The 25,511-nt window shown below is 41.5% G+C and overlaps 1 protein-coding gene across 1 annotated transcript in view; it reads left to right on the forward strand.

Annotated features, from left to right (window-relative positions):
- The window catches only part of gukh (GUK-holder), a 582,564-nt gene that overhangs the window by 513,871 nt on the left and 43,182 nt on the right, over window positions 1-25,511 (forward strand). The window contains 2 exon segments of the mRNA XM_067154738.2: window positions 14,430-14,823; window positions 17,233-19,797. Of these exon segments, the coding sequence (XP_067010839.2) occupies window positions 14,430-14,823; window positions 17,233-19,797 (2,959 nt within the window).

The raw sequence follows: 25,511 nt of genomic DNA on the forward strand, positions 1-25,511 counted from the left end.
CGCACCTGGCATATAATATTTGTGAAGTGTGTCAGTATGCATCTGCAGTCTGAGTCAAATGAGATGAATTTTGCCCCCGAAAGGCTACTCAGCATTATTGTCCACCCAAGAGGCTGCTATGTTGTCGCGCGTTACCCCACCCATTTAGTGCGAGGTGGTCGGGGAAAAATGTCACGGCGTTGAATATCACCTGCGCCGGTTCAAAATGAAAACGCCCACAACAGAAACAACTTCCCATCTGACACACACTGTTTATTAGCGTATGGTTCGCCTGGTACAGGCCTTTTTATTTGACGCCCATGGACGACCTGTGGGCACAGACTATACATACACGCAGAGTTTTCCTATTATGTGTGTAACGTGACATTACGCGGCCTTCTCCGAAGAATAACGAAGCAGAAGATGTCACAGCCATCTAGCGCCACATTCAGAAGTACAGTTCGATGTCTTTATTGAAAGTGTAGATTATTTTGCAGTGTTTGAAACTGTTCGACTTTGCATGTAAAATTCAATTACCGTATGTCATGTCTCTTGAATTTAGCTGAACATTCCTCGCTGGAAATAAACTGTTTGCCTTCTCCCAGTCTGAGCGAGTTTTAAGCTTATTAAATTGCCCTCTGATTATGGGCTGCGATGTTTACATAGATGACTATCTCCCGATTATCCCGCTCCTGGCTCCAACACTTCGGAGCGTACTCCTGTGATGGAATCAGTGTGTTAAACCTAACGCGCCGAATTCCATAACGTAAGGAAGCATAACGCTAAGAGCTTCTGTAATCTTTATCAGCAGTTCACATTGTAGTTGATTTTGCAAGATCTGAGATGCGTGATATCATGGTATAAATAGAGTTTCGTAATAATACCTACGACTGCTGCCTAGCGATGAGCGATACCGTGATTTGTGAGTCACAGCGTGATTTGATATCGTGATTTTCTGATACCAGTGATTTTTAGTCGTGACGTGATCACAATCACCGCATCGTCCGTGCTGCTTGTTATTTGTAGCTTGTGATCAAGAGAATGCCTTGTTATTGTGACTAGGCTATCTCTGTGTAAACATTTATAAGAAAATCAGCCACCTAAGGTTTTGCATTTAATAAACAGCCTACATTTTGGTTGCATTACAGACACGGTCGTTGCCAATTTACTTCTAGGCGTACAAACATAATCATTTTATTATTTACATTCGTTTTTTGTAGACATGCCGAAGTTCAACCAATATGTCAAGGAAAAAATACGATAAATATTGGCAACAGCCGTGTTTTATACTGTAACCGATTATTTGGTATGTGCTAGGAAATGAAATTCTACACATTTATCTGGCACAAGTGAAAAATATAATGATGATGAATGACTATTCTCAGCCACCTAATGTAAGGTTAACGATACCAGTGCACCTTTCCCTAGATACCAGTACCGGCAGTAATTTAGAAAAATGTATGGTATGGAAAGGCGTTGACCCAGCTGCGTGAGGGCAATTGGGAAGCTACAATGAGCAGCGCTCTCAGACGCACGGCAATACACTTGAGGGATGTGACGTCCTGACCACACGGCTATCTAATATCTGCAAGCCTAGAGCTGCGCAGCAGCTGTAAATGAAAGCCAAGACCTTTCGAGGCCTGGAGTGTTCTTGTTCTTAATTAATTTTAGAGTAATAGTGGTTTAAATGAAATAATTCAAAATTACAAATTTTATTCATTAGCTATTCCTTATCTTAGTCTGTAATTTTCATCACATTATTGTGTTTTAGATTTCACAAGAGCATGCTGATAGTGCGAGTCACAAAGCAAAATCAACCATGAAAAGTAACATTGGACAGACTCTGCTCACACAAAGTATACCTCCCACAATCCACAGTAGTTTCTATGCTCATATGTTTAGAGCCCGAGTTGATGAAAATATCCCCTGGAATTCTGTGCATAGTCATGTTTTCAGAGATTTGTTTACAGAAATACACCAACAACACATACTTTCAACATATACATTAAAGAAAAACTACTTAGATATAGGAGGTAATTTTGCCAGTCACAGAGGATATTTGGCAGTCCTTACGTAGGGTTGTATGTGGACAAAACCAGCAACTCTGTGGGCAGGTACATTGCTAATCTTATAGTAGGAAAACTGGAACCCAATTGGCATTTACTGCTCTCCTTTGTTCTAAGCAGCTTCAGAAAATAGAGCAAAGCATTGTGTACATCATCAACAAGGGGTTCCAGTTGTTGTATCCTGGGAGTGTTGATGAATATAAAGACCTTCTCCTTGTCTCCAATGCTGCTTCCTACATGATTGCTACTCTGCCTCTCGTTAAAACTTTCTACCCTTCTTTAATGTTCATGTTACTTGCATGGCCCATGCCTTGCACAGACTCACAGAAATAGTTAGGGCCAAGTTGCCTGCAGTAAATAATCTGATTTCAACAACGAAGAGAGTGTTCTGTAAGCTTCCATCAAGAATAGCCATCTTCTGAGAGAAATTCCCCTCTGTTCTTTTCCACCACAGCCAATCATCAGCCGTTGGGGTTCCTCAATGGAAGCTGCCCTGTATTATATCGAACATCTGTGATAGACAATATGCCTCTAACAGACAACTCTGCATGTGTGTCGTATGGGCAAAGATCTGCTAAAGGATTATTCCAGTGTTCAGAGAGGCATTGCATATATTCAGGCAAATTTTTCATTTCTTCCAATCAATCATTACAAAAATAGAAAAAAAAGTAGAGTCTCAAACAGATATATTTTGTAATTGAGGAAGCTGAGAATATTATACAAAGTACTAGGGGTAAAGTAAGGGATAAAATAAAAGACAGGTGGGCTAGTGTATTGCAGAAGAATCTAGGTAATTCAGTGCAGGAAAGGGTACATCAGGTAATGGATGAGGAAAAGTAGACCTACCTAGTGAAATTGAACTGAAAAATGTAGGTAAATTTTGCTATGCCCCTCCAACATCTGTGAGTGTAGAGCACATTTTTTCTGCTTTTACAATTGTTTTAACAGACAAAAGACGCAGCCTGACTGTGGAAAATTTGGAGAAGATTATTGTTATGCACTGTAAAGCAAACTACGACTGAAAAGTGCAGTAGGAATGTTCCTCAAAAATAAATACGCATACCAGTACTCCGCAGTTAATTTAATTTTAGTACAGTACTGATGAAAATTTTTTGTTTTCTAATCCATAGCTGTTTGTAATAAACGCCTGTTTAATTATGCCTTCATTTTGCAACTATTCCTATTTAGAAAGGGTAGTCATTACCACATTACTGTACTTAACGTAAAAAAAAATCACATTACAGTGTAGGTCTACTGTATATTGTCATATTTTAAAGTCTATTTTCTGCCTATTTTTAAAGCATATTTGAAGTGCCTATATTCTCTTTTAAAAACGTATTTACTTGTTTAAAAGGCCATTTTAGGTGCCTAAAACATTTTTTTAGAGTCTAAAATCCCAGGTCTGTATCATCAGATACATGCCGATTGTTGACTACTGCTTTTTGGCAAAGCAAGTGAGAGATGTTTGCATTCCAAATGTTTATTCAGATTTGAAGTACTTCTTTTTAAGACAATTTCTGTTTGCACATATTACATAATGTGAAATTTTCATCCACTTCTTTAAAGGACTTCTACAGGTCACTGTTCTTCCCTTTTCTAGAAAACGCCATTTCAGTCAACTTGCCTCCAAATACTGAGCTCCAGTGACAATATGCCCCCGGGCATTCCAAAATACAGGAGAAATACATGTTTGTTACTATTCTAGGAGAGTCCCGTGTACCACGATTTTTTTGAACGCGCGCTTAAAAATAATACCACACTGCGAGTCAACTGACAATTTCCAGAAACTGATATTGCAAGCGATGCCGAGGATTGTAAGTGTTTCAGTTGTTAATATATTCGGGAGGAATGTGCTCAATTCCTACAAATACATTATATACTGAACGATATGTTGACGTCCTTAAAAAAATGAAATCAACAAATGTCCATACTATTGGTAATCATGGCGATGCTGCTTCCTTGAACGCATCGCTTCGCGTGGATACCGTTGCGGCAGCACATGTCGTGATATCACGACTGATCACAACGTCGATCACAGTCACAGTTTAGGTAGCAACATTCTAGTTCGGTATAAGGAGTTAAGAGGGCGTACGATGATCACTTGAAGTGAAATCTTGAAATCACGGCTGATCACAGTGATGGCGTAGAAAGTAACAGTCGTTACTCGTGATTTATTAATATCAGTGAAAAAATCACAGTTCGTGAAATATCGCCCATCACTACTGCTGCCTTTGCTGGCGAGATGTAGTGTTTACAGTGCACTATGTCTTCTGGTATGGGCTATATCAAATTTGTCACTTTCATTGACCTGTCTCAGTCTCATCCTTGGCTTTGACAATATGAAAGTGACTGAGGTATGAGCGATGCTAGTAATACCATTGCTTATGCAGTCAGTCCCTGTTATGAATGGTGTGAAAATATCGCTCATAGGGTCGGTTGGTGCATGCATTTCAGTGGGCTTGGCAGACTGATATGTAATAGCAACGGGAAACTACTTCACTCCTCATTTCCCTACTACGCCTCTACAGTGACGCCTAGGCTATTTATGACAGCTGTTGGCGGAGCTGTAGAGGATCAAACCAGCCTTCGGGCTGAATACCCAACATACAACATACACCTACGACAACTATTCTGGGACATCCCGTGAACAGAATTGAGATTGATGCGGTTTCTTGCTGCGATATCAAATTGTGTCAAAACGTGATTTTTCCTCGTATAAATGAGACTTGAAAAGTGACAGGCGTTTCAAATCGTATTTTGTCCATCGAAATTTTTTGTCTGACCCTCGTCCCGTTTCTCTACGGGGTCGGGTATGAAGTGAGATGAATATTTGTAGCGAGTTTTACGACCGGATGCCCTTCCTGACGTCAAACTCATCAGAGTAGTTAGTGAGATGAAATGAATGACGTGATATGAGAGGGTGAAATACGGTCCCGGCACATAGCATATTCCTGTTGAATAGCACCAATGGGTCTGTTCAAGGTTTAAGGTATCCATATAACGGACGAATCACCATCAAGAGCGTCATTCCGTATGCGAAAGAGGCTACCACAGTGCTGGCAAGTAACAATATGAACACTGCGTAGAGGTCTGGAATTGAATCCAGGCTCTTGGCACTCAGTCTAGAGATTAGAAATGGTATACCACCACCTCTCCTAACCTACCGGCCAACATTCCAATGGTGATTTTTTTCGGCCAACGGGACTCGAACCGGCTTACCACAGTATCACACCGTATGGACTTTAAGTCTTAACGATCATGGCCATCAGGCGAAATGACCAGAGCAAACTGTGTTCTGTCCACGGCCATATTTTGTTACGTTGGATACAATGGAAGTTCGTTGCTTGCTCATGTTGGCTAAACTGCAAATTTGGCGCCATTCGCTTACGGCAAGGATGGGCAGACAGAACTCAATTGCAGTATGATTATGGAGCAAGATCTCAGTGGTGGAGTACTGTGATTTTATACACGTTTTTACCTACGTTATTTCATGTACAAAAATGAGTGTTTTCCAGTTACAGTAAACCTCCATAATTAAGTCGTTTTCTTGGCCTTTCCCCAATTTCTAGGGGGGTCGGCATTGTATGTACGGGGATGGCCCAGTTTTAGCCCCAGGTGCCGTTTCTGATGCGAAACTTCCATTCTCCGAACCGGAGAAATTATCTATACGCTGATAATGACGAAATCCTCTGTCCGGCCGGGAATCGAACCCTGGTCATTCAGCCAAGGAGCCGGATTTTATTATTTAGCGACTATAACATTGCGTGCAAAGGGTCAGTTTTAATTCTGAGATCGATTCGCCGAGGCCAGATGCGACAGCTGGACAGCCGTGTCGTGTTCTCTGAGAAACGGCGGGAAGTGAGCGTTCCGGCGTTACCTTGACCCGTCATCATTTGGCGAGCCATGACGTCATTACCTTTTGTTCCGCTCGTGAGATTCCATTAGGATGGCAATAAATAAAGTAAGCGAGTGATTTCTTTCTTTCATGTTCTTCTGTAAGCACCCACATGTTTTTATCCTAACGGTGTGCAGGCGGCGTTGTCACAACAGTGTGCAAGCGTTTAGCGAGTTACATATGGAACAGGTGTTTCGATAGGATGTTACAAAATTGTGGGAAGTAATCGGGACGTAGATTAGTACACCCCACTGATCTCTATACATGGATCGCTGATGGCAGGTCTCCGCTGCAGGAGAAAGTACGCCAAGTTGAGCGCGCGGTTCGCCATGTTGGCGTACCCAACCTAGAGCTCTCCTTATGGGGAAGCAATGATAATATAGTCAATTTTAAGTCGCAATTAATGGCGCATTGGAATAATTAAAAATATAGAGACATGTTCACTCAAAGCATAAGGACATTGGGATCACTGACACGTCATTCCGAGGTCAGTACATCTCCGGGATAGCAATAAACATGAGTGTATAATTACGGCCGGCAAATATTAACTTAAGTGCTGAATACATGCAATTAGCGATCGGTAACACAATACGAGTGAAAATCAGTTTCTGGAAACATTGCTGTAAATTGTATACATGTATGCCACGAAATTATGCATTCTTAAAATGATTTACCTATAAACGTAGCTCAATATACAGGCCTAGATTCGACATATCGTAATCGGTGCTTGATAATGAATTTCTGTTTCCTGTTTCCATGAAATAACGCGCATATTATCAAATTAAAATATCATTGAAGCAAATGTACACATTTATAAAACCAGCAAATATTCAAAACTTGTCAATATATCACATTACCTGCAGCTTAATTTACTATTACAGACCTCTTTAATTAAATTCAGCTAGCAAAGCGATATTGATAGTCATCATTAGAAATATGTAACACTAGTTAAAAGAGTCCCAAATACCACGAATAGTATAATGGGATAGCCCCAAACACCCACCACACTTTCCCTTCTCCCACCACTCCAGTGTCTGAAACCCATAATTATTACTGATGTAAATAAGGTCTAGAATTCCTCCAGACTTCATTTTCTAAGATTGTTATAAGGTCACGTCAATTATTTCATCGAAACCGTCAGTTTAATTGTGAGAAAAAAATATAAGTAAATCTTTACTTGCAGTTAATGTTCAGTAAAATTGAAAACAGTTGGCTGTACAGCACTTCTAAGGTGTACAGTTTGTCCATTTCTATCAAAACAGTCTTCCTCTAAGTGATCCGAGCAGAGAACAGCTGTTTTAGAAGGCTCCCAATTCTCCCGCCTGATACTCCTAATCGATGATCTTAGATGTTCGGGTCTCGAGAAAGGAAACCTACAAAAATTATTTGCCATTTTGCTCCCGGAATATGCGAAATAAGATACAATAAACCTAAAACTCAAAACACTACCCTAGATTCTTATGTACAGTATAAAACTCCCCGAGCCGGGCTGAGTGGCTCAGACGGTTAAGGCGCTGGCCTTCTAACCCCAACTTGGCAGGTTCGATCCTAGCTCAGTCCGGTGGTATTTGAAGGTGCTCAAATACGACAGCCCCGTGTCGGTAGATTTACTGGCACGTAAAAGAACTCCTGCGGGACTAAATTCCGGCACCTCGGCGTCTCCGAAGACCTTAAAAAGGTAGTTAGTGGGACGTAAAGCAAATAACATTATTATTAAAACTCCCCGATGAAATGATTTCTCCTTCTGCTGATCGGTTCTGTTTGTACACCCATAAGCTGAATACTGCGGTATGTTAATACCCCGTAGAATGTTTCTTCATTCATATTTCAGATAAACACATACATATTTAAATTGAATTTTGTAATCCACAAGTATACTTCAAGGCAACGAACCTAAATTCGTAAAATACACTACTATTTACTTTGCAATAACACAGCACAGAACACTCGTGGAACTACAATCAAGAAGCCTGGCGTCACTGAACTAAGCATAAACAAAGCAAGCGCGCTCTTCGTGGTCTATTGCACCATGCGCTCGCTGCCATCTTACTACGCCAGTCATCTTCTATTCGGCTTACTGCTACCCAAGCTACCAGCCATCCAGGTATAGAGATCAGTGGTACACCCCAAAACTTCCCTATGAACATTCGTCAATCGCTTACGAGTTAGAGACGAATATTCCAGTAATAGCCTTACCTTAACCCACTCCGAGTAGCTGTAACCAAGTTCGTGTACAAGATGTGTTCGAAATGTATCACAAGTTTGATGGCTTTCCGGCTACTGAGCAGTGTATTTTCGAATGTTATTGGGAATTGTGCATGGTGTTACCATCGAGAAAATCTGACGTTATTCTGTCCGTGGAGGAAGAACAGACATACGGTAATCGAACTCACAATGGTTAGATGGTAAATTTAATAATAACGACACCTAAGACAGAATTCCTGACTCCAAAATTAACAGGAAATATTCCACGAATTCTTGCTGTAAACAAACAGGCATAACTTATAAAAACGATGGACCGTAGCATGTACGTTCATAGGAACATTTTCTATTGTGTGATAGAACTTATACAGTTGAAACAACTTGAACTGCTTATATAAGTTTTTTTAAAATATTGTGAACATTTTACTTTAATGCAGACTGTAAACGGATGTTCACAACTCTTGTGACACTGTAATTGATCTTTCGGCATTCACTGAAAAATGTCTTTTAAACAGTCTCGCATTAACACTAATCAGAAGGAAAATTGGAAGAGGTCCGACACCTCGAAAGATGAAGGTATCGGCAAAAGAAAGGCAAGGGCTTCGATGGACATGAAATCTAAAACTCCCTAGCTTTCGCAAACCTAATCCCGCTGGGGTCGGATAAGATCAAGAGTTGACCAACGGAGGTCGGATAGGATAGATGAAAGTGAGGAGCCTAACACAAGTAAGTGGAAACAATAGCAGACTCATCTAGGGGAACCGTAGTGGCCAACCCACGCCTCTCGTCCCCTTTTGAGTTGCCTCAGGCAGGGATGCCGTGGAGGGTATTCTACCCAGACGGAAACTAGACGTAATGGTCATCCTGTGGGTAGATTGGCTGCCACTTAAAATAAATACCCCCACTATTTTCGGAGTTGCTGAGAACAAGAACCAGATCGCCCTGATGTCATCTGACATCCAATGAGGATATGGTACAACAACAAGAAGAATAAGAAGGTGGCAAAATTCCGGCATCTCCTAAAACTGTAAAAGTACCGTATTTAGTGCACTTAAGGAACTTTCAGTGTACTATCAGAAGAACCGGCTACTACAAAACCCGACTAAGACCCAGGTGTGTGCATTTCATCTTCGAAATCGAGAAGCTACTAGACAGCTGTGCGTGACGTGGGAGGGTAAGCAACTGGAGCATTGTTTTACACCTAGGTACCTGGGTGTCACTTTAGACCGGACCTTAACATACAAGAAACACTGTGTTAATTCTGGACAGAAAGTCTCAGCCCGAAATAACATCCTCCGTAAACTTGGCTCAAGCAAATGGGGAGCCCATCCAACTTTGTTAAGAACCTCAGCTCTTGCTCTGAGTTTTTCTGCAGCTGAGTATGCGTGTCCTGTATGGTTTAGGTCAGCCCATACGAAGAGGGTGGATGCAGCCCTTAATGAAACGCGGGTGGATGCAGCCCTTAATGAAACATGTAGAATAGTAACTGGGTGTCTGAAACCTACTCCCATTGACAAACTCTACTGCTTGGCTGGTATTTCTCCTCCAGACATTCGGCGAGAAGTGTTTGCAAGGCAAGAGAGGTCGAAGGTGGATTTCACAAGCAACCACCCGTTATTTGGACATCGACCTCCACCCAGAAGACTGAAGTCCAAGAAAAGTTTCCTCAATGTCTCTAAGGCTCTGGATAAACCAGCAAGAACAGCACGTTGTGATATGTGGCGAGCAAAAATGGAGCATCTTTCTGATTGGATGGTGCCTTCTGAATCTCCACCCCCTGGTCATCATTTGGAATGGACAACCTGGAAGGCACTTAATCGTTTGAGGAGTGGAGTAGGTAAATCCAAGGATAACCTTAAAAAATGGGGTTATCTGAAAGATCAGTCAGACTTCTGCGATTGTGGGGAGCAACAAACTATCCAACACCTGTATGACTGTCAGTCCTGCCCTGTTCGTTGTACACTTCAAGACTTGATTCAAGCCACTGAAGAGGGAATTTCTGTTGCCCATTTCTGGGCAGACATTGTGTGAAACATGTTTTGTGACATAAAATGTATTCTGTTTTATTTGTATATAATACCTTATTTATATTTTTAAGTTTCTCAACACTCTGACACGAAATAAATAAATAATAATTATTAGATTTTATTTGGCACTCCAAGGGTTAAGCTGATTTGCCTTATTTTTTAAGTTCAGAACATTACGGTGGTCACCCTGGCTAAAGCCCAACAGTAATAGGAGAAGTGTCTGGAAGATTGATTATCGCGACTATCATGTGAGGTTTCTCTCCTCATTACTGGGGGCTTCACAGGCTTCTCCAACACGTATCAACAGACGTGCCGCCAGGGGGCTGATGGCAGAAATATTCCGTGAGCTCGCCAGGCGGTGCTATGCCGTGTACTTAGCGAAAGTGTGGTGATTATTACAGTATTATTATTATTATTATTATTATTATTATTATTATTATTATTATTATTATTATTATTATTTTTTGATTCGTTGTGCCCAGCTGTGGAGCGCGTTTGAACTTATTTTGCACAATGTTTCTTCTTCTTTTCTTCCCAATATCTCTTCATTTTTTCACTGTGTTCCTTTCTGCGTGTTTCTGTCCAGCCTGTATTTTTTCTTGTTGGTTTCTCTGCAAATTTATGTTTGTTTACTAAGCTTCTAAATTTCATTCTATCTTGAATGGTTTCGTCCTCGATACCCATTTCTTGTAGATCTTCATGTATTTCTGCTAACCAATTGTTGCGGATTTTCAGGGTTAGAGCTAGATTTAGAATTTTATTATTATTATTATTATTATTATTATTATTATTATCATCATCATCATCATCGTATCACTTTTAGTGCAGGTATCTCAAGGGGGCAACATGCGCGTCTGGATGTGTGATGATGATAATGAGGTAGGGAAGAGAGTGAAACTCTGTGTCGGCACATAGCCTACTCCTGTTAAATAGCACCAAGGCTGAAGTTCTCAATACAATGAACGAATCACCATCAACAGCATCATTTGCCCTCACTCCACATGAACACTACAGAGATGTTTGAAAATAAATCTAGCTTTGTGGGGCGTTATCTAATAATAATTAGAAATTGAATACCACCACCTCACGTAGCCAGTCAGCCATAATTTTTCCCACCAACGGGACTCGAACCGGCATACCACGGCGTCAGACCATATAGACTTGACGCCTTAACGATCCAGTGATCGCCCCTCCCACCTGGCGAGCTAGTAGTGATGGTGCAGTTCAACTCGACAACCATCCTCCATTAACACTATTCAGAAGAAAAAAATTGAACAGGTCCGATCCTTCGAAAAATGTAGGTATCGGTAAAGGATGGGAAGGGTCACGAAGAACGCGAAAGTGACTCTCCAGGAGTAGCAAACTTAGTACCGCCAAGGTCGGAAAAGAACAAGAGTTGACCAAGGAAGGTCGGATAGGATAAATGAAAGTGAAGAGTCGGGCACAATTAAGTCGAAGCAATGCCAGGACTCAGCTAAGGACCCGATGGGTCGCCAACCCACCTCTCAAGTTAAGAACTCCTGAGGCCCCTTTTAGTCACTTCTTACGACAGGCAAAGAAAGTTGAAAGTCAGGAGTCTGGCAAGAGGATGCCGTGGATATATTCTGCTACCCCCCATTCAAAGAGGAAGGGAGTGGAGAAATATGTACGATATAATTTTTTGTGGGGGGTCACTCCACATTTGTAGGAAGGAGAGGGAGATGATTGGAAATAAGGAAGCATCTTTCTCCTTTTCAAATGGCCCACATGGCTTGGCATGTAGACAACACCAGCGCCCCCTCCCACAATCGATATCTGCTGCCTGCCGCGGGCGCTCTGTGGTCATATCACCGATAGCTGTCGCTATCAAAAGCGGAAGGGTTTCACATTACTGTAACTTATGGGCGCGATGAATAATTTCGTGCCATTGAAGTCACCTCTTGATGTCGGAGCTACCAAAGTCCTAAATCAATTTAGAAACAGAATGGGATGGTGGTGCAGATTGTTTTAAGGGCAACTATGAGATAATCCACTTCCCTAAATTCTAATCGCCGGACTGAATGGGTAGAACTCAAATTGGCGGGTTCGATTCCAGTTCAGTCCGATGTTATTTGAAGGCGCTCAAATTCGACAGCCTCGTGTCGGCAGGTTTACTGACACGTTAGAACTTCTACGAGAAAAAGCTCCGCCACCTCGGCGTGTCCGATTACCATAAGGGGACAATCGGCTTGGCATAGCGACCACAGGTCCCCTAGCTGAGCCTAGTATTGCCTTGTGCCAATCTCTCATTTTAATCTTTCCTATCCAACTCCACTTCTTATTATTAAGACGCCATCTTCACATATGGAGGGTCGCGATCCACATAGCCAGCTCTGACCTTGACATTGCAACATGAAAACCTTCTTCTTATGTACATCTGTGCCTTTTTGAATGTCCTTTAGTCAAGAAATTTCTCCGTCTACCAACGGACCGCTTCCATTGTTCAATATTTTGAAAATGATATCATCACAGCCAGTAGCACCTTAACTCACATAATAAATACATCCCTTATGGTTAGCACTTTTCCTATGCAGTGGGAGCAAGCTGTTATTCGTCCGATAAAGAAAGGAAGAAAGCAATAATCCTGCTTTACCTGAAGATTCGCGATCTATTACGCATATTACATTTTCCGTCAAAAATTCTTGAAAAATGAGTTCATAAGCAGATTATAACGTACGTAGATTGGATAGGGACAATTCTGTACACGGTGCAAATTTGGGGCGGTGTGCACACTCCTTGCACTAAAATCGGTTGAGAGCAGCGGTAATACAGCCTGTTACAAAAGTCTGAATAGTACCACCAAATACCGTAAATTGCTTCGACAAATCATTCCATTCTTAGATATTTTGAACGATTTAAGCATCACAACTCGAGAAATAAATGCATTCAAAAGAAATGAGTAAAAGAAATACGCGAATTAATGAAAACCTTCATTGAAAAACTAACATTTGTTACCCATGCATACTTATTTCATATTTTAACCATCAAATAAACACCGTAACTTGCATTGTTAAATGGTTATATTGTAGACCCTTTCAGCAATTAGGCATCTTTCCAAAAAAATTAACGAAGTTAGAAAAATAATTACCAAACTATCTCCTTTCCTGAAAATGAACATTCTTTTACTCACTTATTTCCTATTAATTAGTCAATCCCAATTTGGAACTACTTTATTATTCCATGCGATTCGAAGCACTGATTTAAGGTGTTCGTCTCTAACCCGATTACTTCCTCTGATATCCCCATATTGACAAATTTGGTATGTCTAAATAATGTTTCCTCACGATGACAAAAATTTCTCCACAAACACAACAATGTGCTCCATTCTGAACCTCCAAAAACAAATATTTCACTTCCCATAAAGGAATGTTGTTTATCACTGGTACTAAATATACTGCAACTGACACGAACTGACTGACTGACTGTGTTTGCACTCACTTGCCCATCGTTGATTTACTCAGTAACTATAATTCACGATTTCGTCCTAACCGCAGTATAACAGCAGCGCTGATACTGAATGTACCGTGGGTGGGATACTTGGACGAGTTAAATCGAGTGTTAATACGAATACATGAACTCTCTCTACTGGTTGTAATATTTCGTTCTGTGTGTTACTAAGTTTCGTGCTAAATTTACTTTTATTGGCAAATTAGACCAGCTTTTTCATTCTGAGTTATTTAATATAACTTGCTTTTAATTTCCTTAAACGCTTCTTTAAAACTACCGTATGCAGAATTTAGTGTTGTAGTGTGTATATGTGATATTGTTAAAATGCACAGTAAGTACTTTGTAGTATTATAAAACATGGTTTGGCAGAATAGCGGGCTTCGTAGCCTGAGCCACGCCACTGAAATAAAGGCATAAAAAAGTATGTCTCCGCAAGTTCCAAAATTGAAACATCAAGTTCCAATATATTTGTAATTAACTGAAAGAGTCATTGTTTGAGGTACAGCCGATAAAGTGTATATTTAGATAGGATATGTATCTTTTCTGCTGCATTGTTGTATAGTTTATTAATATATTTGATTTCCTGCTGTTTAGAACACTAGTCACCACATATGGTACCCCTTTAGTAGTCTTTTACGACAGGCAGGGAATACTGTGAGTGCATTCTACCACGCCCACTTTCAGGCGGATATGCTGAAGAGGGGATGGTTATCTAGTTGATCTTAACAATCACCACCATCAACAGAAGAGTAGGTCCTAGAGACAAAGACTTAATGAAGGTTTTGTGTATTTCAGCCGGCGGCAGTGGCAGAGTTAAGGCGCTGGACGTCCTCCGAGGCGCTGGGAGACGTGACGGTAGCTCCGGACTGCAGCGCCCGAGTGGTTCCCGCTGCCGAAGATGAGACCGACCACCGGCTGCCGTCGCCCGAGGAGCAGGTCCAGGCTGTAGCGAACCGCTTCCCCAGTGAGCTCGTGTCTGTGGACGTGTCTGGGAGGGCGTTCGATAGGATGTCGCTGCTCAGGCGCTCTCTCATCATCGTGGACGCTGATGGCACCGTCAGGAGAAGGCACTCCTCTCGGCGGAGACCGCGAGGACGTCGGCGAAATACGATCGCGGGCACGGACCGCAAGGAGCTGCGGCAGGCGGTCAATGGGTAGGAAAAGTACACTACATGTTCATCCCAAATCAGTTATCTCGAGGTCAGGTCTTTCAGCCTATGTCATTTTCAAAGATAATCACATCTTTCATCACCACTTCCCTCTCTCTTTCTACCCCCACCCCATCTCAAATCGGCTGGAACACCAAAAGCCCCAAGGCTTTGTTCTTCTTCCTTTCAATTTCAGCAGCTGCCTTCTTCCAGTTTAGTTTTTCTGCTTTGCAAATTATTTCAAGAGATCATTGACGTATTGTCCTCTGTTATTCTCAACAGTTCGCCTTCAGAATCTTTGATACTTATTCTGTCTTTAGAGTTATTAGACCCTTAAACAATTCCTCACGTGCTTTACACTGTGCTGAGACGACCACTTCCTGGGCTTCTTTCCTCGCTTTACGATACTTCTCTTTGAAACCTACTTTAGCTGTCAGAGACTCTTATTTCATACTGTAACAAACATGGATTATCGTAATGTTAACCAATATTTCAAGTGAACTGGGAGCAGTAGGCCCTATATTACAAAAATATAGAATAGCGTTATCTGTTGACAGAAATATACAGTATATATGGCGTGTAACAAACTTCTGGGGATGATAGAAGAAGAAGAAGAGAACAAAACAAATACCTGTTTTATTAAATACCATTGGTCGAAAATTGATAATGGAATGTCTTTTTTGAAGAGATTGAGAACGAAACTATCGCTTCGAAGTTGTACAGTCCAGACATCTTTCCATCGCTGAAATAGGATTAAGTCATTGCAGAACTTGCACTGCAGCAGAAGGCAGCACTTTGAATGCCTTTGTAAAAGATTACAGGTTAAATTGAAATGTAATGGTGTTTAATTCACAGTCGCGTCAAAAAGTATCTCAGTTATAAATTTCCGATCAATGGTTATTTAACAAAACATATTTTGGTAATTAATCAGTCATCTCCGACCTGCATTTAGGACTATTGCCCAGGTGGCAGATTCCCTATCAGTTGTTTACCTGGTCTTTTCTTAAATGATTTCAAAGAAGATGGAAATTGTTCCAATCACTAAATCCGCTTCCTAAAAACGAGTATTTGCCCCAATTTGTCCTCTTGAATTCAAACTTTTATCTTTCTTACTTTTAAAATCTCCACTCAAGCTTATTCATCTACTAATGTAATTCCACGTCATCTCTCCACAGACAATAACGAACCTACCACTTAGCCGAGCATCTCGCATCCTTACTCCCATGTCTTCCTAGCACGAAGTTCGCAATATTTTCGTAACACTACTCTTTTGTCACCCAGAACATATAATTTCCTTTGGATCTTCTCCAGCTCTGGTATCGAGTAATTCGGTGTGGCTCCCATACGCTGGAACCATACTCTATTTGTCGTATTATCAGAGACTTGCCACGTTCTCTCCTGTACACCCTTACTGAAAATGAAACTCCACAGCCTGTTTCCAGTCATTCGACCGGGCCAGGAATGGAATTAATGGAGCCCCCATCTATCGGCGAGGATAGGAATTGTGCCGGCTGCCGAAGCCTGTCACACTCATCTGGGGCAACGATTAATGACTGACGGATGAAATGAAATGATATTGGAGTGTGTTGCTGGAATGAAAGATGACAGGGAAAACCGGAGTACTCGGAGAAAAAGCTGTCCCACCTCCGCTTTGTCCAGCACAAATCTCACATGGAGTGGCCGGGATTTGAACCACGGAGGCTTTGCATCCTTACTACGACCCCTAAACAACCTCATAACCATATGAATATATATGTAACCTTTATTTACAATCTCGTTAATATGATTACTCCAGTGAAGATCATTCCTTATGTGAATACCTAGGTACTTACAGTGTTCCCCATCAACACAGTAACTAAAACTGAGAGGACTTTTCCACTTGGTAAAATCTACAGCATGAGTTTTCGCCACGTTTAACATCATACCACTGTCTCCTACTATCTCACAACATTTTCGAGGTCGTCTTGCAGTCGCTCACAATCCTGTGACATATTTATTACTCTATATAGTATACCATCCGCAGTGATTCCTGTTCTTTGGTCATATCACTTATACATATAGGAAAACATGAAAGTCCAGTAATACTGCCTTACAGTACCCACTCTTAAGCATTACAGGAACAGATAACGCTTCACCTGCTCTACTCCTCTGAGTTCTATTTTCTAGAAATATAGTCACCTATTCAATCACTCTTTTGTTTAGTCGAGTAGCCCCCATTTTCTTCAGTAGTCTCCCACGATCTACCCTATCAAAAGCCTTGGATAGGTTAAGGGTCTCTTCTATCATCCCGCAGTACTGAATTTTGTTACCCCTGGTATGTGCATATTTGACATTGTGTTAGCTGTTGGGTAGAATTATAATACAGTGAAAGAAAGGTAAGAATTCAGTTAATAAAATATGTTTGTAGAACCATCATCAACTGTCATGTTCTGCTTTCAGGGAGAGTCTAGACGAGCATGAAACAACCGACACTCAAGCCATGACAACGCTGGACGACATCGTCGTAGTCCGTAGTGCTAGTAGTGATCTCCTGAGGACCAAGGATGAGAGTCCTCCAGACTCGAAGAAGTCGCACTTTAACTCTCTCAAGCAGTGGGGAAAGGTGAAACTAAAGCTCATCAAGAGTGTGGGAGGAGACTCTGGCAGCAAATCGTCCGTTTCTCCCGAGGAGACCAACATCTACGAGATGATTAGTGCCAAGGGCAAGAAGGCGGATTTGAAGCACGAGAAAAAGGCCTCGTCCACGGCTTGTAATATTCCCATATCGACCACGTCGGGTGCTATGAACATGGCTGTAAAACTGCGCCGAAACGAGGAGGGCGTCCAGCGCCGGCGCCAGACTCGCAACGGAAAAGACGACGCGTTGCATTCTTCATCCGGCAACTGGAGCGCCAGCTCTGAGAGCGGCCGCACCTCCATCGGCTCAGAGAACACCTCGACGACGACGCACCAGCCCAAGTCGACGACGACGCTCTCCTCGGCAGCCACGTCTAGCAACTCGCTGCATCACCCAGCACCCTCCTCCTCTGTCTGCAGCAGAAGAAAGTTCCTAAACACCTCCACCTCGTCGTCCGTGAGTGAAGGTACTCTGACCCCTGATATCATTCCAGACCTCGCCGTCCCTTTCGCAGACGACGGCGAGACCAGTTCCATTTATTCCTGTGATACAGAAGGTTACTACACGTCCTTCCACTTGGACAGTGGCCTGAAGACGCTCAAGGAAGAAGATGGCATCACGTCTTCACCCGCTACACCGATGCATTCCACGACAGCTCTGACCAGCTCGCCGGGCAGAGGAAATTTCACGTTGACTGCAGAAAACGAGTACGAACTGTTCGGAAAAGGCTCGACTAGCACCACCACAAGTTCCGCTGGCACAGTATGTACAACGCTTATGATTGGAAACAATGAGAGTAGCCTGTCCTTGGCTCTGGCACCGGCAGTTCCTGAACGCAAGAGCTCTCTGGACCGCAACAGTCAGATGGTAGTTGCAATGGTCCACAAGCAGCATGGAGAGGTATCGGACTCGCCGGATAGTGGTCATAACACGTCCAGCTCACCCGTGGACTCCGCCTGCAGTCCGCACGGAACTCTTACCGGTAGAAGTTCAGAATACGAGTTCTCCGAGTCCGACTTGGAGGGGGTGGATAGGCTGGAAAGAATACGCGTGAAGACCACCATCAATTCCAGCCGTATACCTTCGATGTGTGTTATCACCCCACCGCCGTCTGACGACGAGACAAGCCTTAGTCATTACGTGCCTTCCAACGTCAATAGAACCAGAGTGCCTTCCCCGACGACCACCGACAGGAATAACTTCCTCGAGACTGACTTCGGAACTAAAAACATACATAATCTCAAACTTGTGATCCCACAGCAGAATTCGGAGACGAGTCCCACCCATCACACGTCGCCATTGAGAACTCTAGAGAAACAGATCAGTACAGAGTCGGATCGTTCTAGTGAAAACGAGACTGTGAAAGCTGTGAGCCCTGTTCGGGCTATCAAACCGCATATGAATGGATCATTCCACAAACAGGCGCAAGGTAATGAAGATCCCAGAGACGATGGCACTTTGAAAGCTGGTGTATCCCCGCCAACAGACTCCTCTACGAAGGTTGGTCAATCAAAATTTGCACTGAATCCTTTTAACAATGTGCTTGACAAGGTAAAGGGGGTGCTGAGCCATAAAAAGGGGCAAGCTCCCAAAGTTAGCGATGAGCAGAATAATCCACTGCCATCAGAAGAAAAAACTGCCATTGATTCTGGAGATTATGTTACCATTGCAGATGTCCGAGACAAGAGGAAAGTCCAACCAGGATCACCTCTTTACTCCAACGACGTTGTAAAATCTGCTGCAAAAATGGTGCTACCAGTTCGAGATACAGAATATGTTTCTCTTAATGAATTGCCTGTTAGTCACTCTTCTTCACCCACCAATGTCCTGGTGTCGCCGTCGGATTCACTCGAGCGGAAGCGTAGGCAAGGTGCTCGCGTCACTTTAGATTCTGAAGGGAAAGTGGTGTACTCCTCAGATAGCCTCCGCCGTAACAAAGGCTCTCACACCACGTTCGAGCCAGGCCCATACGTGAAGGAGCCGGCGACTTCTCCCACTGCTAGCCCGTTGCCATCGCATCGAGTTCCTAAGACGAACATTCGACCTGTGACCCTTTTAAATCAAGGCAGGAATGGGTCTTCACAACCAGCATCCTACTCAAAACCTTCATCTCCCATCCCCACTTCAAGAAAGTCAACTTCTCCTTCTCGCAGCAAACCCACGTCTCCAACGTCCCCTCTACTTGGTAAGGTGATCATCCGTGCCGGGGGCAAATCTGGCCCAATGACTCGTGTTGCTTCGCCCACGTCGACGATGCCTATCATAGCATCGACATCGGGACGTCCCATGTCTCCACAGTCGGCTCGCGGTGCTTACGTTAACATGCAGATGCCGGAAGAAAACCAACGGCATCGCTGTGTCAGCCCCACGGAAAGGACAACAGATGAAGACGAAGAAGGTAAGAGCCCTCTGCCGAGCACTGCAAACCCTAAATTAACCTCGTATTTACATCACACAAATCCTATGCTTTATAATCGTATCAACAACACTTCCTCGTCTGATCAGAATCACAAAGTAAAACGCAGTGATAGTTACCGAATGGCAAATTCTCCAGTTCTGCAGACAAGGAAAGTTACAAATATTGAAATTGCTGCAAGTGTTCAGCTGAACCCTTCAAATATTGCGAAGGGAAGAGTATTTGGTAAGACTTTTAAGAGTGATGTCATTGATTTAGAATGTTTTAAGGAAAATGAGATATCCCATTCTAGAAATGATAAGCTGGAGGGAGGTACTGGCATATCATACAAACATAATGTCTCCCCTGGTACTAACAAGAACTCCCTTCAACATGCAGGCTGCGAGCAAAAGGACGAACCTCCTAGCAAGGTAGTTATGAACCCCAACGTCCTCGGGCGCAAGTTCTATGGTCCCCAGGTTAAAGTGGATCCTAACCTGTTTGCATCATCTGGGGCCGGACAGCTCTCTCGGCAGCCCAAAGACACGGAACGGGCTCGGGTGCTCAACAACACAGGTAACGATACGGAAATCTGGTAATGCACTGCACCCCACATATTCCCCGTACACATTGCTTGTAGATTAGCCAGCAGCACCTCTCTCTGTGTGGTAGACTTTCTTAGAAATGTAGTCTGTGTTCGTAAGTGTGTCAAAATTAGTTTGAGTTTGCAATTAAACCTCTCGTCATGTCTGACTCTAATTACAAAGCAGTTTAAAAAAATCTTAATTCTATTGGGATTTGAAACATTTTGTTTATTATAAATTTATGTCTTTCTGTTTTGGTGTGAGAACAAAGAATACATTTTTCTTTTGAGCAGTTGATTTCTCTGGAGTTGTAACCTGAGCATTGTGGAATCGGAATCGTTACCAAGATTAAGAATCAGCACACCCATTTTGTCGGTCCCTTAAGTCTTCAGTCTGGAGGTTGATCAGATCCTCCAATAGCACCAGCAAAAGTGATGCAATTATTATAGGTAACCTCAAAAACAGATGAGAAGCGAGGTACCATCACTGACGAGAAAGTGGTACTGCATCACAACTAATCCTATGAGTAGCACCTATATTCAAATGCACTCAGCAGCTTCCATACGGTCACAGGTATAAATGGGACAAACTTCTATGGAAGCTGCGAAACAAATCCTTTTAAGTAAGTACCGTTTTTAAATATGGCCGCTGCAGCACTTCGGTAGTTGTTCAGAGCATGCACGCTCAGTACATACATCTGTAGCCTAGCCACAAATGCCATTACGGAAGCATTCGCCAGTATGTACATTTGTTTGTGTGTACTGAAAATGCCTCTGACAATTAACGGTCCAGCCAAGTGTGAAGTACACGCTGAGATTCGTTTTCTAAATGGAAAAGGCATTAAAGCTGTTGTAATTCATCAGCAGATTAGTGAAGTGTATGGAGGAATACACTATGAGCAAAGGAATGGTAGGAAATTGGGTTAGAGCATTTAAAGAAGGCTGTACTAATGTCCATGATGAGAAGCGTAGTGGACGACTGTCTGTCATTAGTGAAGACTTCGTGCAAAATGTTGATGCAACAGTTTGAGAAAACAGACACTTCATGGTTTCGTAATTAAGTTGCGAGTTGCCTGAAATTTCAAGGAGTGTTCTTTATGAAATTGTGTCAGGACGCTTAGATTATGGGAAATTGTGCTCATGCAATCCAAAACATGTTCACAAGGGGGTTTCTTTTTGCTTCATGACAATGCGGAACCTTACATGGCTAATCGAACGCGAGACCTCGTCGCTTCATTTGGTTGGAGTCAATTTTATCATCCTCTGTATAGTTGTGACCTAGTGTCTAGTGACTAACCACTTGTTCCTGCACTTGAAAAAGCATTTAGCAAGTCAGCGCGATGACGATGACCTAAAAAAGACCACGTGGCAGATTTCTATGAGGTTGGAATTCAGAAGCTGGTTTCATGGTATGACCAGTGCATTAATATGCTGGGAACTTATGTTGAGAAGTAGTTTAAGGTACAGGCTTACATGTAAAAAACAAAAAAATGTTTAAAAACTTTCATTACTTTTTTTATATATCAAAACTGTACTGACTTAAAAAAAAAAAAAAAAAGAACACCTTGTACATTTTGCTTTGATCTGTGAAAATATTTGCAAATGTCCATCAAGAAATGGGTGGAACATTTTGAATATGAAGAGTCTTCATTACTGGCTATGAGAACTTCTGGAAGGTTCTACAATTTGAAGCCTTGGCACTAAGTGAGACAGAGTTGTAAGGTTTATACTAGACCACCTTTTCCACCTGCCTACTGCCATTTCTTGATGAATGCAGTACTGCGCCTCTTGGCATAGACGGGAGAGAAATGTAACATCGATCGAAGTCCCAGTCTCACCCATGGCTGTGGGAATATGGGAGCTGCTGACCATGACCAGTGCGTCTGAGTAGTATGAAAGGTTTACTCATAGGGTAATAGCACTTTCTGGCCCAGTGAGGAAAGCAGTGGCAAACTACCTTGCTCCTCATCTTGTGTAGTACGCCTCATTTTGGTGTCGCCGTCAGTTTTTGTGTTTTCGCTGCAACCTTCGGTTGTGCTGTTTGAGGATCCAACCAGCCTCTGGGATGAGGACCTAACAGACAGACAGACCTTTTCCTCAGAACTAACCCAGGCGCTCAGCTGTGCTTCTTCAAACATACTAGTCTTGTTACTAAAGTTCTCGTCTTTTTGACAACTATCAAACCACATATTCTTCCAGGTTAATCAAGGCCATCTCTACCATTTATTATATGTTGTCTGACTGTCCTAGTGCTGGGGACGGAGCGGAGCGGAGCGGAGCAGTTGTTGTGACGTCATCACCCGGTAGTACCGAGTGAACTACCGAGTGAATGTCCTGACGCGGGTCGTTTAAACACGTTATAGGTATGGCACTGCGAAGGTATTGCATCCCCCTATTAATACCCTTCTCTCACAACATAACAACTGTAAATAACTGCATATATATTCACTATAATTGTTATATACGTAACTGCTAGGGAGTAGGAGGTAGGATGTGGAATAAATGTTAGTAACTCGTATAGTTAAATCATTCGAATAGTGAAACAAAGTATGGCACATACCTACCGAAAGGGTTTGTATAGAAGGGGATTGGAAGTTAACAGAAAAGTAATGTATTAACAATTATTTCGTAAATTCATGTGATACGGTACACTGTTAATGAGAAGAATAACCTGAATATAAAGAATCTTATCAGAATATAATGAAAAACACTGACATAATTTCATCTACAGGATGACAAAAGTAATTACGTAAATGAACGTTGACTGGAATGTCCTTCTTTGCAAATGTGATTACAAAACATATCTGACAACATACTACTACACGTCCCAATACCAAACAGGTATCAGTAGATTGCTTCTATAAATACAGTTATTATATTATATTATATTATATTATATTATATTATATTATATTATATTATATTATATTATATTATATTATATTATATTATATTATATTATATTATATTATATTATATTATATTATATTATATTATATTATATTATATTATATTATATTATATTTGATGTGCCACCACCCGTCGCGTATGTGCGGCCACAAAATTTGCATTTTGCGTGTTTCCTATTATCAGTGGTGTCAAAAAACTGCCAGGCATCCGACGGTTTTCGTGGCATTTGTGGAACAACGTTCTGTAAAAATTTCTTTAAATTCCTTTAAATGTTCTAAAAATATAACTACTGTCTACGAATATGTTTAAATATCACACTAACACCACAAATATAATATAACAGACTTTACATTATCTACAAAACATAACAAGCGTAGGAAATATATACGTACATTCGATACACACAGATTGAATACCGGTCCTTTCGTACGTGTTGTGCGCTACACTGTGCTCGGGTCCTCCGCGAGTACTCGCAGTTGTAAGCGGAGGGGATCGGTGGATCGCTCTACCGCTACAACCGGATTACTCATCGGTATTACTCGCTCCGTCCCCACCTCTAGACTGTCCTCAATGAGAATTATAACATGTATAAGTTTGTAAATTAATGTCAAAATTGAATGATATTCTTGGTTATTTTCTCAGTTTAAGTTTAATATTTGACAATACGGAGTAAATCCAAATTATGATTTTGCTACCTAAATGCTACTTAAGTAGCAATATTGTTGTATATTTTGGAACCACAAGAACAGTCATTGTTTTATCAATGAAATTTCAAAACATCCTTGTGCTATGGTTACTACTCTAAAGAAACTACTATCTTGCATTATTGAGAATTTATAATAGGAAAATCCATGGAAGAGTATGCAAATTTCTCATTATAATTAGTCTTGAAAAAAGAACTCATTGCCCCAGGATTCTTACGAGTTTCCAACTGACAAGAGTTTTCTCTATAACTACATGTAGAAGCAACCCTGAGAGACATAAGAGAGGTTTCATTGCAGTTGGCAGCATTGTGAGTTGCATGATGGTTACACATTAGCAGTAGAGCTGTGCACAGTGCGAGTCTTAGAAAATCGTTCAAGACTAACTTAACTAACTTTAGGAAGGACAATACAACGTGAGAAATATTAATAAAGAAATGAGTGTTCCCTTCAAAACTCGACAATATTAAACACATTGAAGTCAGGCCAACGTCACACAGTTTCATCAAACTGGGCGAGAGATTTCACTTTCAACTATTGAAATATATCAGGATTATATTGTTCCATAAAAAATAAAAATAAAATGGTTGAGTTCCAAGTGGGGAGGTGTCATATTTTCAGATTCTAACATCATCAGACTCGTTGACAAATGAGTGCTATTTTCTTCTTAAGAACACTGGGTTTATTTCTTTACTACAAATTTACCTGATTTAGTGATTAGCGTTCACCTGTAAGAATATTTTTTTTAAATGCATGGTGCTAGAGCCCAGGTAGGCCTTGGCCTACCAAGAGATCACTGCTCAGTCTGGTGGCCTCCAGCTTATGAGGTGACACAGGGTCAATGCAAATGAATCCTCTCGGCTGTTATTCTTGCTTTTCTAGACCGGGGCCACCATCTCACCATCAGATAGCTCCTCGATTCTTTTCATGTAGGCTGAGCAGAGCTTGAACGAGCCTTGATATCCAGGTAAAAATACCTGACCTGATTGGGAATTTAACCCAGGGTCACTACCCCCACATCGCAGGGCCATAACATATAAACAGTTACAAAGTCAAATACCGGTAGTTGAACTTCTGCGGGTTGATTTATTTCCTTTTATATTAATTCACTGTTCTCTCTAATGCTTCTACTTTATTAATATTTCTTGCTTCTTGTATGTTTTGTTATCTTCTTTATTACTGATTTTTTAAAATTAAGAATTGCAACACACATTTTTGCATTTATTATTTTGCTAAGCAAAACACATATTTTCAATTATATACATCCGGCTTCATGATATATTTTGTATATATTTTAAACAATAGAAATGAAGTATGGTATATAACGTTGCCCATTTTGTACATATGTATTATTTAACTTCAATCTCTCTTATATATTGAAAGTTATTAATGTCAATATTATAAGATGAGCTATGAAAAGGTGTTCATAAATTTTTTAATTTTTTTCTAGTTAAATGAAAAATTTGAAGTAATGAAAATATGCTTAAGGTTGTGTAAAACACTGTTAGGTTTTCCTGAACAGA

Source organism: Anabrus simplex, chromosome 10 (genome assembly GCF_040414725.1).
Source record: "Anabrus simplex isolate iqAnaSimp1 chromosome 10, ASM4041472v1, whole genome shotgun sequence".
In the NCBI taxonomy this organism is placed as follows: domain Eukaryota; kingdom Metazoa; phylum Arthropoda; class Insecta; order Orthoptera; family Tettigoniidae; genus Anabrus; species Anabrus simplex.